Genomic DNA, 15,664 nt, shown 5'->3' with positions numbered 1-15,664 from the left:
CACACCAGCTCCCACCACAGCATGGAACTGAGAACCATGAGCAATATTGAGAATCCAGCTCCACACACACCAGCTCCCACCACAGCATGGAACTGAGAACAGGCCACCATGACCAGCTCTGAATGGGAGAAAAACGAGACAGGCTGCTCCTACAGCAGCTGCTCTGAAATCTGGTGGGCTCTGTGAGGACTGGTTTCCTTTCCTTCCTTTAACTATCACCCAAAATTGGTCAGAGTGTGATCAGAGACCCTTTCTTGCTCCCTAAACACAAGAGCTACATTCCTTTTATGCTTACATTTCGATTTGCTTTCAAAGAATTTCTGCTGAACAATGAAGCTCGACTGTGAACTTTATTAAGATGTTTTGGATTCAGCAATCAGTCTGGCATTTATGAGAGCCCTGGCAAGAATGAGTATGAAGCAATACAAATAAAAAGAGATTGAAGGCATTGAATTTGCCTGCATTCTCTGGAGAACTAAAAAAAGCAGGATGCATTTGGGTATCAGGGAAAACCTAATTCCCTACTATCCCATGTCATGAATTCATAATTTTAAAATAAACTCTCATAAATTACACATTAAAATATGCTTAAGCAAATTATTTTTTGGGGCTTGTGTTCTGCAGTTTTGGTGTTGTACCAAGTTTTCTCATTGTTTTACTTCAATTACTTCAGGTGATTTTTGATTACTGAAGGAAGAAAACACTTGGAGGCACACTTTACACTGGAAATTGGGGTGGGATTCCGGTTCAAACCCCTGAACTCAACTTCTGTAACAAGATCTATTTCACAATTATTCTCTAATTTTGAACTTGGCTGATACTTTAGGGGGAGAATACACCAGTAATCTTCACTACATCTCTTGAGTAACATTATAACAATTATCCTCATGGCTTAGACTACATTGCAAAATAAAATACTCAGAACGAAATTATGTAATATTACATTTTTAAAATTAACAATTTACAGTTCCTAAGTATTAGAAATGTTTTAGGAATTCTTTTTTTTCTCTTATATTTATATCCAGGCAGAAACTACCTGACTTTGGATTATTATTTTGAAAATAATAAATTCAGATACCATAATGAAAAAAATGTTTACTGCCTTATCTGTGCCCCCATATTTGCTACTTGCAGAACAATGATAAAACAGTGTTACAGCAGCTTAAGTAGTTTTAAAAATTAACAATACTATCACTATCCATGACTTTGTGACTGAATCTGGAAAATAAAATGCAGCTGGTGGACTACTTTTGCCATTTTCTAACACATTTATTTGAGTATCAGTATGATTTGACATGAGCCTACATCCAGCATGGTGGGGTTTTGTCATCAGTGGAAAGTTATCCCATAGCTGTGGTAACTTATTGGCACACACAGGCTCTGCAACACTGCTCTAAAAAGGAACAGAAATGGAATGATTTCAACGAGGAAGGAAGGATGGAAAGAAGGATGTAAGGAAGGAATTTAGGCAAATTCCCCAGAGCAGTTGATGAGAATTTCCCTCTCAATGTTTTGTACATCTCCAGCTCAAGCAAACAGAGGAAGGGCAGTGGGATCTGTCAGAGATCAGCTGGTGATTTTTATAGGGAAAACTTAATCAGTTTTAGAAGGAAATCACACATGTTTTGAGTAAGACATGATAAAATGGAAATTAACAGAAAACTGATTACAATGGAATATTTAAATAAAGTGTGTATATCTGCAGTAAGGCTAATTTGCACAAAAGCTTACCCAGACAGAATCTAGAAATTACAAAACCACATATACATGTGTGCACCTCTTCAAAAAATAGCCAAATCACTCTTGTCTCATGATCTCAGATATAATGAACCACAGAGTGACTCTAAATGATGAGTATTTTTTTCCTATTATCTACATATTTAATATTTCATATGAATGTTGAGAGTTAATTTTCCTCAATTTATACTTCCTATACTTCCTTTCACTCATGGATCTCTCTCAGTATTTTGTGAGCATAAATTAATCAAGGTTCCCAACCTTCTCTAATATTGAGACTTAGACCTGCCTTATTAACTACAAATAGAAGAATGGTATTAAAAATTATGTGAATTAAACTCAGAGCTGCAGAATATAGAAAGTGTCAGTTCATTTTCCTCCACTCACATGCAATTGAGATTTAAACAGTGTCTGTTCTGCCCACTGAGTACAACTTCGACTGGGAGAATTAAAAATAAATAATCCACCTCCAATTTGTGCTGGCTCAAACTGTGGACCTGACCTGCGTGCAAGGTTTGGGGTATTTCTATATATTTGTGTTCCCAGAGGTAGCTGCTGCCTCAGAAAAACTCTTGGCAAAATATCCAGGCACCACCTGCACTAATCCCAGCCAAATAAATCACCAGCATTGCTCTGGTACCTTGGTGAATGTACTTTTAACCTCACAAATAAAGATGAGATCAAAAGACATTTCATCCCTACCTAGCCAAACTTTTAAAAAGGCATCATGGGGTGTTCCAGCACACAGAGGAGTGCAAAGGACAACCCACTGCTCCCTGGGGACCCTTTTGCCCTTGGCAAAGTTACTTCTCCTCTTCTTGCTCTGCTTCTGTGAGTCTCAGGGCATGGAATGGCACACCCTTCCACTGGCAAACACAAAAAATCCTTGGCTCTTGAAAGAAAACCTTCAGTGCTATCTGCAAATCCTTGTTTTTCACCCCAAGACCAGATGGCTTCCAGGGACTCCACCTGGGCTCAGGGGAAGGCTGGTTAAATAATTACCTCTGCTTTTTCCTTAGGAAATAAATAAACCTTCCATCCCCAACTGCATTCTGGCTTTGAGCTAAGGTGATGGCAATAGCTATTAGGAAATAGTCTCATTCCATACCCCTGACTATAAAAATCTGCCTTATTCTTGTCCAGCAGCTCAAAAGAAAATTAAAAAAAAAATTAAAAATTAAAACCTATACATGTATATTTCACCATGGATTCTCTCCAGCTGCAGTATCACAGGTGCAGAATCCTGGATTTAGAAAACCTTGCTGTGAGCAGTAAGGCTGTAATGGCCATGGTTAAACCATTACTGGGGGCTGCTGGAGCTGGTGCTGACAGGGTGGGGAAGGTCCTCATTTTCTGAGCCTTCCCACAGTTTAGGTGTGGATTGATGACTGACATATTCTGAAAACATTCTTTATGACAATGGTAATAAAAAAAAAAGGAACAGATTTAAGATAAAGCAGAGCTATTATTCTAACTGCCTATTTCTGAGACTGTTACTATTTTTTGCTTCATTTTGTGGAGTGTATTTTCTTATTTTCACAGGTGTCAATCTTCATCTAAGAACTCCTATATTTGCTGGCAGGCAACTTTAATTCTCTTTTAATGACTTTTTCTCTTAGCAAATCAATACTTAATTTTAAAAGGTCTTCCTTACTTCCTAATAATCTCCTTTATTTTTCCTACTGAAAGGCACATTTAAAAGGGAATTCAATAGCTCAGCTATTTCAGAAGGATTATTACATTCCATATAGAATCATATTAAATATAGAATATATTATATTACATCTAGAATCATAGCTGTTGATTTTTCACTTTAGACTGTACTTCCTGCCTATTTTTATATTCCTAATCTCTTCTGTTCCACTGGAGCAGCTCTGGATATTTGCTGTTCTTGGTTCACCCTGCAGTTTTTTACCCATCCAGTATCTTTTAGTGTCTCCCCTCCCTTCCCCTAAACCTGTGGTTTCTCTCACCAGAGGCTCTGTGGATCCCAAGTTCTGCACACAATAGCAGAGTCCATCAATTGCTTCTCAGTGTGATCAGAGCAGGATGAAACCCACTCTGATGTACCCATTAATGCATATTTTTGATCTGGCTTTTCACTATTGTGTGCCTCTTGTTTTGCTTTCTGTGGTATTTCTAAGGCTCCTTTCCCTCCAATCTACCATTAAACCCTACATTGTTTAAATGTTTTTTTCTCCTTTTTTTCACAGAGCATTTGTCATTTCACAAAGCTTCAGCTTTGCACTTAAAATGAAAAGCTGAGTGGAGCTATGTCATAAACAATTGGGATTTAATAAATAACTTGGTCTGCTGCAAACTGCTGCACTAAGAACTAATACACTGTGAATTTTAAGGTTTCATTTGATTTATGCCAATTATTTCTAACTCTCTCTCCCTCCCCTCACATGCTTTTTATGCAAGAAGGCACAAAAGTGAAGAAAAAATATTTATAAAATAAAAAAGATTTGTATATTAAAAAGAAACTAAATTTCCAGAAGAATGTTTTAATTCTGTCATCTGCTATAAAGAGAAACATTCTGTTGCATTAACAGAGCTAGGATATGCAATCAGAAATGCAAGGCTGCAGCTCAGTGAAAACCAGTGTAGTTATTCCTTTTCCTAATGCACACAACTATTGCAGGCAACAAAACTGTGTCTATACGAAATTAGTAATTTATTCAGTATCTTTCTCATTGAAACCGCCCTCCATTTGGAAACAAAACATTGAGGTCTGTGAGAGGGTGTGAGGCCACTTAAAAATAATATTGTCAATCACCAATGAGGAATTCCTGGCTTTCAGCAGCAGTGGGTTCCAAACCTACAAACTGCTCCAGGAACATTTAGTTCCCACCTATCCTCCCATCCCAAGCCCTCCTGAGAAGGATGTCTTGTGGCCCTGCAGATTTCTGGGTTGGTAAACTGAGCAAAATTGATGTCAAACTCTTGATGGTTTGACAGAACGTGAAAATTGGAAACCACACTTGAAGAAATTCCACACTTCAATGTGTGTCCAATACAGCTCAGAAATTGGGCAGCAGCATGTTTGGGTGAGATCAGAGCCACTCACTTGGCGTGAGCAAACCTTCAGCAGGGGGTGATTCTTGTGTTGTAAACGATATCTTACTGGTAACATCACTGACTACATAAGCACATAAGGAGAGGACTTGAACCCTCGCTGATTTATTTTAAATATGTTTTTAGGCTGCACAAATGAATTTTCAGATAAGGATCAGCCTTTCCACCTCCGTCAGAAAAACAAAACCTACTTCATCCATAAATTCAAATTGTTTTCCATCTTTATATAAAACTTACTGACAAAAATCTGTTCCCTTGGGAATAGTTCTAGGAGATTGCTGATAATGAACACAAGGGATGTTTCCTAGCACTGCCTATTTAATTTTTAATATCGATACAAATTGCAACTCATCAGTCTCATTTTATCTCAACTGAAAAAGTACAAGTAGGTTCCAGAAAGTTGTCTGGTGAAACAAAGATGATACCTGTAACTTAGAACCAGACCACCTTATTAAAAGAATAACAAAAGTAAATATTGCTTACTATCAGCGAAATATTTTACACCTACATATCAGGTATAAGAATTTTGGAAGAGTAAAATTTGGCCTCAACCCCCTGAAACCTCTTGCATACTCAGACATATGGAGACCTCACACACATTCAAGATAAAAAGTTGGCAAGAAGAAACAATGTATAAATGTAAAAAACTCGAAAAAAATAGCAAAACTAAAAATAAACATATCATTTAAGATGAAATAGGTGAACAATTAGGCGCATAGATAATGATGGATCCAGGACTATGAATCTTTCCTAACAAATGATCCACCCATATTGTGAGCAGTCTCTACCCATCTCCTTTAAACTGAAATGAGTGGATTCTAGAAGTGCAATTTTTGGCAGTCTACTCAGATTACAGACAATATATTGCCATATCTTAAACTTATATACCATTAATCTCCATTATCACCATGGCACCTACACATCCCCACTGCTGGCTGGGTTTGGGAAACCTGTATCTCTCCATGAAGTACTTTCATACTTCAAGTATTGATAATACTCAGCTTGCCTTGATTTTTTAAAAAGAGCTTTTGGGGATTTGCAAAAGAATGTTTGTGCTTTGCTTTCTTTTTTCTTTGAACTTCAATTACGAAGGGAGACGCCCCTCCACACACACACACATTTTTCACATCTTTTTGCATTCATTCAGCATTTGATTGAAGAGTTAATTCAGCTCCACTGAACAATGATAGATGTAATGAACAGAAAGGTCTTCCAATGTGAGAGATATTCTTCTCAATTCTTTCTGACAGGCAAGGGATGGTAAATAGACAAAACAGAGTCAAGCTAGGCAGCAAACTTGTAAAAAGAATGACTCTGGTAATGTACAAGGACAGCATGCACATCAATGAATACTTACATAAATGTCTGCACCATAAAATCCATCCTGGTATACAACACTGCAAGGATGCACACACAAAGAAAAACATCCATATTAGTGCATTTCCACATGCAAATGCCACCAACCCCTGCACAGCTGAGGTTAGTCTCTCACAAGAACAGAGGGGAGGGGGAAGGAAGGCACTCTTCACATTGGTTAAGGAGGTTGGTAGCAATTATCAGAAGTGAACCTGTACCAAATACATCATCTTATCAAGTATGCCAAATGCTTAGTCAAAGGAAGGCGAAGCATGGCAGGATTGGAAAAGACTTTTGATAAAGTTTGGGGGCTTTTTTCGTACCCTGTTTTTAGTTAGAAAAAGCCACATATTGACAGCATTTTTTCTTTCCTATAAAAATTTTCAGTGAGCCAATCTCATGCCCAGTTTCACTACTTTTGCAAAAGCCTTACTCTTGAAGCACTGTTTTCTCATCCTGCAGGTATGCTGACCCTCTGAAATAAAGGGTTGCTTCTCATTACTTAGATGGCAAAAAAACCCACAGCCTCAGTTGAAACGGTGAGAGGAGTTAGTGAAATAATTGCACTGGTGGTGTTCTACCCACTGGGTCAAATCTCAATATCCAGTCTACACAGAGGTGAGAGAACCCACAGGTACTGCATGGTTGGCTCAATGCACCGTGCCAATAATGACAGCTGGTCTATTGAAAATTTCAGGGTGCTATGCTTTTGGGAAAAAAAAACCCAAAACTTTGCCTACTTGAGCATTTTACAGCTTTGGCAAGCATGCCAGTGGTTCTGAGCTCCCCTGTTTTGGTTGGTTGGATACATGGCTACTTCTTCTCTCAAAATAATGTGGTAATATTGCTGTTACCAGCACACCCAGAGATGGACTCATTTCAGCTAAGATCAATCATCAGAGTAAACAGTGGAAGATTCTAAACCCTCCAGGATAAAGGACACAGTATGAGCTTAAATGATTACACGAAATAAAACTCCAACTGCACAACAGTGGCCTAACAATTACAGCCATTAGGTCATTCCTGCAATTTTACATCCATTTGGCAATTCTGCAACCTGAAATGTGTATTTCCCCTATCAGAATCAACCCAAGCTGTTTCAAGGGCTAAATATGTGAGCTAATAAAACAATAGGGACTTTTTGCAACAATATTTTCAATTTAGGAGTACTATTATCTAGGAATAATAGTTATTACCAGGTTGCTAGCCTAAGCCATTTTGCAATTCCAACAAGAATTTTGATGTCAGAAATATAACTGACCTATTGAGGTCAATGACCAAACCCCACAGGACTGGGCTGGTATGGGTCTAAGTCTGAATCTCTTGAGAAAATCATAAATATGCATACATGCACACAACAACATGGATAAAACCACACTGATGATTAAAGTTTGCTATGGAATAATAACAGGTGAAAACTCAGCTCCACTTAAATCAGAGCGTCTGCCATTTGTTTCAGTAGAATCAAACCTTTACTCATATATTTTTCTATTTATTGTGTCTGCAGAGCAAAATATGCGAAACCTGGTCTACACTGGCAGCTTTCAGAGAGTTTGTTGCTTACACTGCAGCACACCTTCAATTTGGTTTGCATACTCTGATCATTTTAAAACACTCCATGTTTTTCTTTACCTGTTTGCACATAAGGAATAAAGCATTCCACAGGACTGTGAGGTAGGAGCACACAATCATGGACAGCATGAGGGACTTGGATGAGATGACACACAAAGAATTTTGAGTTTACTGAGTTCACTGTGACCCCACAGCCCCAGCCCTCGGGTGCTCACATCCCTGTGCCACTCCTGCTGGAGATGGGGGACGAGTTGGGGGAAGGTGGTTTAGGTCCTGCCTCTGTTTATAACCATCTAACTGCACTTCAATAGCAAATAAATTCATTTTTCAAGTCAAGTCTGTTTTGCCTGTGATAGCAATTGGCACAAAATGTCCCTGTCTCTATCTCAACCCGAGAGCTTTTCCATCCTCCTTTTGTTGTCAGCCTATTGCAGGGGTTCCATGCTGTTATCTCCTTATCACAAAAGTTCCAAACCTTCTTGGTGTTTCTCGTGGGCAGCTCCTCAGAGCACTGACTCTTTCCTCTTCCCAAAGCAGCTACTGACTCCAGTTCCCTTCTCACCCACCCACCCCACTCTTTTATAGCATCTTCTTCTCATTGCTTACAGCTGGGGCCTGTTCAAGTCAGGCCTGCTCCTGATCTTTGATAATTGGCCCAGCTGCAGCTCCTTAGGGGTGACAATACTTTCTACACTGTCTTTATTTTCTCGTATTCTATCCCCTTACATCCTTTGTCCCCTGTCCTGTTGAGAGGGGGAAGGAGAGCACAGCCAGGGGAGGGTCTGGCAGCCAGCTGAGGCCAGCCCATCACTGCACATTCAAACATCCCACTCTCCATTGCTATTAAACATTGCTATTCAGAAAATAATGCTTCTGAGAAAGCATCTGTCAGAGAGGGAAACTCTTTTCTTCCTCCTCTTGGTGATCTGTGGATACACAGCAAAGATGAAAAGGGGCTGATAAATTTTTCATTCCTAAGTGCAGCTGGTTGTAATCTTGGACAGGTTCATTCATCCACCCCAGTCTTCCTTCCAGTCATGTACAGACAGAAACTTAGTTTGGTTTCTAAATGAAACCTCTTCATAAATACTATGCTGAAAAATGTACCCATCACTAAAATGAGACATATATGCATAACTCCATCATTAGACATGGCCAATATTAAGATGAAGTGACAGAATCAGGCAAATGAGTATAACAGTCCCAAGCAGGACATTCACTAAAAAAAAAAAAAAATCAGCTGATTTTATCTTATTTCCTCTCTATGATCTTGCATTATGACAGTGATATTTAATAAAAACCCTCCTGCTTCTCCTGAAGTTTGAGGAAAAGTAATTATTCACATTTCCATAGATTTTTCAGAGAATATTTCCTCTATTCAGAGCCCTTGTCCTGATTAAATCTTACTAGTAGAGTCAAATGTATTTTCTAACAGCACCCTTCATCAGAAGTACAAAGTGTAAAACACCAAAAACTAAGTTTTGCTTTTCTTTTCTTTAGTATATAAATTTCCAAGAGGGTTTTTGGGGTTTTTTTTGGTTTCTTGTTTTGTTTTGGTTTTTTTTGTTGTTGTTGTTGTTAATTTGGTTTAATTTGCTCGGCTTTCTCTCTGAGGCTCTAGGCAGAAAACAAAGGGGACATCTTGAGCATGGGAAGAAACTGAAGGCATCACACAGGGACCCATCTTACAACAGCTCCTTTTACACTTTATATTGAAAAAACTTATCCTGGTAAGGAGGTAAGTCTATTGCTCCTTGTAAAACAATACAGGATTTTTAAATAGCCACATGACTGAAATCTAAGTTAATTCACCCAAGGAATGGTGCTAATGTGCTTCCTGAAGGAGTTAAAAAGAACAAATTTGGGGGATTTTGGGGGATTTTTTCGTATTCTGTTATTTTATTGTGGTAAGGAAAACTCAGAGAAGTGAGAAATGTTGATTTAATAGGAAAATGTGCATTTAAATATCAACATATGTGGCAATCATTTTCTGAAATTATTTTTATTTAAATAGGGAACTCTTTCCTCATCAGATATTATACATCTGACTGGCATGGGTTTAGCTCCTTTATTTAAGGAGCTCTCCATGTCTCATAATCATTTTTTGTAACTATAGTAACACAAACTCTTTACTAGTTTAGATTCCACCTTTACAATACCCTGGGAGAACTACATCTGTCTTCATTATCATTTTTCTGTCCTCATCTTTCAAAAGGATTGAGTTGAATAATCTATCAATGACATGAAAAGACAGCCCTTGATTGCACAAAGCTTGGCTGAGAAACCTCCCAGCAGCTGAGGATCCATGGTCCTCAGCCCACCCGTCCTGCCCAGGGCAGCACACCCTGCCTGGGGGTGGATTCCGGGGAACAAACGGGCAGCACATCCCTGATTTCCTTCCTGGGCACAGCAACGCCCACAGCTCACCATTGCCTCTCCAGCACAGCTGCAAGATAGCAGCTGGGGAACAACAATTCTCTGTTTTCTGGTTGCTGGGAGGGTCACCCTCACTGTCCCCTACACTGTGCAGCTCCTGGTCTGGAAATCACCCTTAACGTGAGCCCTTTATCTGGGGCCTTCCTGAGACAAATGAGAGAAGAGATGCAGATACAGCCTTGTTTAAACCAAAGACCTTTGGTTTAATAAACCAGCCTTACTTAAACCAAAGGCAGAACTAAAGCAAGACTTTTCCACACTCTAATAACATAGCTTTAAGTGCTCTAAACATTGAACTGAAACTCTTGTAAGAGGCAGTTTCAGCTTTTTAGAATGTTCTCTAATTCCAGTTTCTTGCCTTTCCAGTTTCAACAGTTTCTGCCATGGACAAGTTACATTTTCTGCTCTGTGATATTGACTGAGGGCATTGCTGCAGAGAACAAAGCTGCAGACATGAATCAATATATGCTGGCAAAAGCCATTTTTTGTTCCAACAATTGCACATATATAGAGTCCAAAGTAAAGGAAGTTTACATGAGCCCAAGGAAATAGAGTGGGAAAAAGCTGTAACAACCTGAGTAGATGTAGTAGCTCATACTAATGTTCTTAAATTTGGAATTCAGAATAAAAAAAATGAAGCTGTATTTTCATTTTGAATCAATGAGCAAGTAGCACTTGAGAAGGTTTATTTTAACAAGAGGAACAGTTTCTGAATAGCCTCTGTTATTTCTCCTCCACACTCCCCACAAATTCGCAATTCTATTTAGGGTTGGGTTTGTTTTTTTGATTTTTTTTTAACTGCTCTTTTCAAAGAGAAAACAGCATATTGCTCTCCCCTGCTTTCCCAGGAAACACAGCAGAGGAGGAGATACAGACTGAAAGCTAATTCTCTGTTAGCTTCATCAGAGCTGAAAGGAGCAGGGAGGGAATGTGAAGACAAAGTCATCACACACTAAACTTGTGAGAATTTAAAGCAAAGGATGATGAAGCAGAAAGGCTCCTCATCAGTTTCACTACTCCTGCTATCTACTACTGCTCTACTACCAGATATACCATGACTCTGGGTTTTCTTGATCTCTTGTTTCAAATTCAAGATCTCTTGTTTCCCTCTCCTGCTGCACCAGTTTGAGGTTAAGCTCCCCATGCCGTGCAGATTTCCAAACTCTAAATTTTAGTGTTCAGTATTCTCACCCAAACCAAGCTTGACTCCCCATTTCAGTGTCAGGGAGGTTTATGATACATACATTAATTATATGCAGTTATAAGTAAGCTGCACATTCTCATATTTCAAGACATTAGAGATGATGCCACAGATGCTAAAAGTGAAGCACCTTCTGTGAGCTAATAAACAAGATGCTATCTCAAGGAATTGTGAAATGTCTCACTCAAAAGTGAAGGATCCATTGATTACTGGGGTAGTTCGTGTAAATCATGAACAGTAATTCCATTTTTAAATGGCACATTTTAAAGCACATGTGCTAACCTTTGATTTATAAGAAAATAATGGCCTTAAATATGGTTATACCCAGAAATCTCCCTGGGACCCAGCAAAGCCTGTCTGCTGCTCCCCAGTAAGTGGAAGGCACAGCAGAAGACACCTTTCAGTAGGAACCACCATAACTTATCCTGCCACAAGACCTAGAGCTAGATCAAGATCTAAGGTTAATGAAATAAAAGAAAATTAAAGGAGGTAATTGCAATGTTCAGCTTTATATTTTGCAACTACACATAGGTTCTTTCTTGAAATATTTTCTAATTAAACACTGATGGATGTTAATGTAAATTATTATTAAAATTATATCTGTCATTATAGAAAATGTGTATTTTTTTAATGACTGAAAATACTTAGGCATAAAACTGTTTACTTGGCTGTAAGGCTGGGCACCTTCCTTGAGTGAAAAATAATAAATTGCTACTAAACTGATTGAAAAATTCAAAACTTACTCAATTTTTCTTATTAATAATATTCCAAGTTATTTCCTTCCTTCTCTAAGCTGATTCATTCCTTATGATCTTGTTAGTATCTTAATAATTTTCCTTGACTTCTTTTCATGTTGTGACCAACAAGCACATTCCCATAACTTATATTCATTGATTAAAGATTTTTTTTTGTTCTGATGGGAATTCCTTATTGCTTTTTTGATGGGTTATGGGATAGAATAGGTGAGCAGAGAACAAAGAATCACTCAGCAATTCCACGTTAGACTCCTGTATCAGTGAAGAGACCCACATGAGATCCAATATGCCAGGCCAAAGAAATTATGGGAAAATAAAGCTTTATTACCCCAGCTGTGGATCAGGGCAACAGAGATTTTTATGATTTCTGTACTGACCCATGAATTACACAAAGCAGGGCTTTTTTGGAAAGCACAGGTGGATGGAGAAACTTGAATATCTGAACGAAGACCTACATGATTTAAGACAGGGCTTAGTAATTGAAACCTTTTGCAGTGTCAAATTATGTTTGGTGGCAAGGTGAGCCCTAGATTAGCAAGGGTTCCTGACAGACACCTGGAAGCCATCAGAGCAAGATGATGGGACCTGTGACAACACAGGGCTCCCTCTGAAGCCACATTTGGCACGAGCATGAAGGGATTGAGCTCCTGCCAGCCTGCCCAACCACCCTGCAGAGCAGTGGGAGTGCTGAGCTGGGCTCCTGGAAACCAGCTCAGCTGGAGCCCTGCTGCACCTGCCTGCAGAACCTCTGCACTGACCTACAACAGGAGCTCTCTGTGCTTACACATCTAACTTACTGCTAAAGGTGCTGGCAACAAGCAGTACAATTACATGAGAATGTACATGTGCTACTCCTGGAAATGGAATTCATGCTGCTGAGTCACTGAACTAATTATAATAATGTGCATACCACCACACACATATACATGTAGAGCACCCACATGTGGCCTCTTAAATTAAGGCAAATTTAAGTTGCTTTCTTGGCAGAAAGTACTTACTCATTTTGCAAATACAAACCAAAAAGTACTGTCCAATTCAAAAACTATCACACACAGCTGGTAATTATTTTTGTATATACCTTTATGACTTTGTATTTAACTCAAGTGTGATGTCATCATGAAACTGAGTGGCCCAGCTTGTTATCTCACTACATACTGCACTCTAGGTTCAAATCTCAGAATTTGTTTTTAAACAAAGAAGAGATGGAGAGTCCACTTTCTTTAGGTGCAGTATCCATTTGGTAGCTGAGGAATTCTAAATGAAACCTGAATGCAAGGCATTCTGAACTTGTTTCCATCTTTGCCATGTGCAAATGCCTGGACTGACTAACTGAGAGTATGGCAGCAGAAGGATAACTTTAGTGGGACACCATCCTTGCCCAAAGGTAATTCAGGCAAACTTCAGAAAAGTGTCTTCCTCCACTAGTGGTAATACTGGTTTTCATAATAAACTACACAGAACACTCAAACAAACCAACAGAATACACTTTTGTAAAATAACCTGATTCTGGGGCATGTTTTTTACATTAGTTTTTAGAATGTCTCATTTCTTTGAGATAATAACTGCCCAATGTGACAGCATGGTCAAACTGCCTGTATAAATAAATCCCTGAAAACTCAGGCCAAAGGCTGACTGATGAGATTAGCAAACTTGTCTAGAAAAAATATGCTCCCTTTGGCTTACATGGAAGCAAGGTTTACTGAGAAACTGTGGGAACTGATGCAGGGCACCCATCACATACTGGAATGGAGCAGGGGGACAGGGAGCTCCTGCACAAGGGGACATCCCCAGTGGGAGCCAAGGAGCTGCTGAACAGGATTTCAGGGAGGGCAGGGAGAGAGTGAAAGAGAGAGAGAGAGAGAGAGAGAGAGAGAGAGACAGACAGACAGGTATCACCTTCTCTCACTGCCTGTCCCAACCCTACCTGACCCCATCCCAGGAAGATCCAACAGCTCTACAAAGAGGTAATGGCAAATCCAGTTTTTATGACAAAGTACTACTCTGGCCTAGGATCTGCTAAGTTTCCTGATTTTACAGATTTCCTAATTTCTTGACAGCTGAAAATCTTTTGCTAATGTTATTAGGGTTTTTGTGTTACATGCAGCATACAAAGACTTTCTGTGTCAGCCTTAGCAGAACCACAGGAAAAAATGTTTATTCTTCCTTTCCCCCAAAAATATACATAAAACCCAAACAATCTTCTGAAATAAAGAAGATTATAGAGTTACTAAAAATTAATACTATGAATTCCTCTTCTTTGTTCCTTAGTTTACTACTTGCTTTTAGTAAATGCAGGACACTGATGGCAAAATCTTATGGCATTATTTAAGCAAAAGTACACAAAACCCATGGTCCTGAGAGGAGCACCCCAGATTTCTATCATGGCAAAGATGGCAACTAGAAAAACTAAGCAAACTGCAATAAAAAAATATACATTAAAAAAAAATCCAGCACTAAGCCTTCAGGTGCAGAGACAACTTCCACCAGGCGATTTGAAGAAAAAAAGAAGATAACTCGATCCAACCTCCTTAATAACCAGATGTTTGCAATCATCAAAAATATACCTTTAGCCGAAACAATCTCCCCGTTCCAGAGCCTTCCGTTTGTGGGAGCATTTACATAACAATATGTGACATCTGAAATGCTTAAGGCCACCAAGCATGGCAGTACAAATTACAGTCATTTTTCAAGCCGCTGTGCGAGGCGCCGGTGCCGGGCAGGCACGACCCGCATGCAGCAGGGCTGGGAACGGTGCCCAGGCTCCCGGGATCCATGCTGAGCCAGAGGTGAGGGAATTTCAGAGCTCCTTACCCGCCGTAGGCTGGGATGGGAGGAGGGGGAGCTGCTGCTCGGAACGTGTTGTACACCGTGCGACCCCGGCCTCGTAGGTGGGCACCTCTGTACGCGGCGGCTGCGGTGGCAGCAGGGTAGGGAAATCCTGGCACTGCAGGGGGAAAAAAAAACAACAAACAGGGATTAGCGAGCAGAGCCCATATTCTGGAGCAATTCCGGAGTGGTGTAAAAGCTTGCCTGTAGCTGGACGAGGGAGTCGCCAAGGAGTTTTAGCTCGTCTTTTCACACAATCTCTGCCTGCAAAGAGCGGCAGCAAAGTGGGAATTTGGATGGCAGTGCCACATTCTGCAGCAATTTGGAATTGTGATGGTGTAAAAGCTTGCCCATAGCTGGATGAGGGAGTCACCAAAGTGTTTTAGCTCGTCCTTTCACACAAATCTCTGCCTGCAAAGAGCAGGCAGCAAACTGGGAATTTGGATGGCGATGCCATTGATGGCTCTGCGTTTCTCAGAGGACACTGATGAAAAGAGTGTTGACTGGTTCAGGAGGCAGCAAACTGGGAATTTGGATGGCAATGCCATTGATGGCTCTGTGTTTCTCAGAGGACACTAATGAAAAGAGTGTTGACTGGTTCAGCCAACACTACTACCAGGAGACTCCCGAGGTCCAAGTTCAGGCTCAAATTTATATTGTCAGAGATATTTGCATCACATTATTGGATCTGTCTCCTGCAGTC

At 39.8% G+C, this 15,664-nt stretch overlaps 1 protein-coding gene across 34 annotated transcripts in view; it reads right to left on the bottom strand.

The window, feature by feature from the left end:
- The window catches only part of RBFOX1 (RNA binding fox-1 homolog 1), a 1,178,577-nt gene that overhangs the window by 33,214 nt on the left and 1,129,699 nt on the right, over positions 1 to 15,664 (bottom strand). For 30 of the 34 annotated variants that reach the window (XM_066561182.1, XM_066561191.1, XM_066561183.1 and 27 more), the window contains 2 exons: positions 14,947 to 15,079; positions 6,173 to 6,212 (listed from right to left, as the gene is read on the bottom strand). In XM_066561182.1, the coding sequence (XP_066417279.1) occupies positions 6,173 to 6,212; positions 14,947 to 15,079 (173 nt within the window). The remainder of the gene's footprint in view (positions 1 to 6,172; positions 6,213 to 14,946; positions 15,080 to 15,664) is intronic. The other 4 variants (XM_066561192.1, XM_066561190.1, XM_066561194.1 and 1 more) reach the window with 1 other exon arrangement.

Source organism: Molothrus aeneus, chromosome 16 (genome assembly GCF_037042795.1).
Source record: "Molothrus aeneus isolate 106 chromosome 16, BPBGC_Maene_1.0, whole genome shotgun sequence".
Taxonomy (NCBI): Eukaryota; Metazoa; Chordata; class Aves; order Passeriformes; family Icteridae; genus Molothrus; species Molothrus aeneus.
Note: the sequence above shows the minus strand (reverse complement) of the source record. Positions and strands in the feature narration are given on the sequence as shown.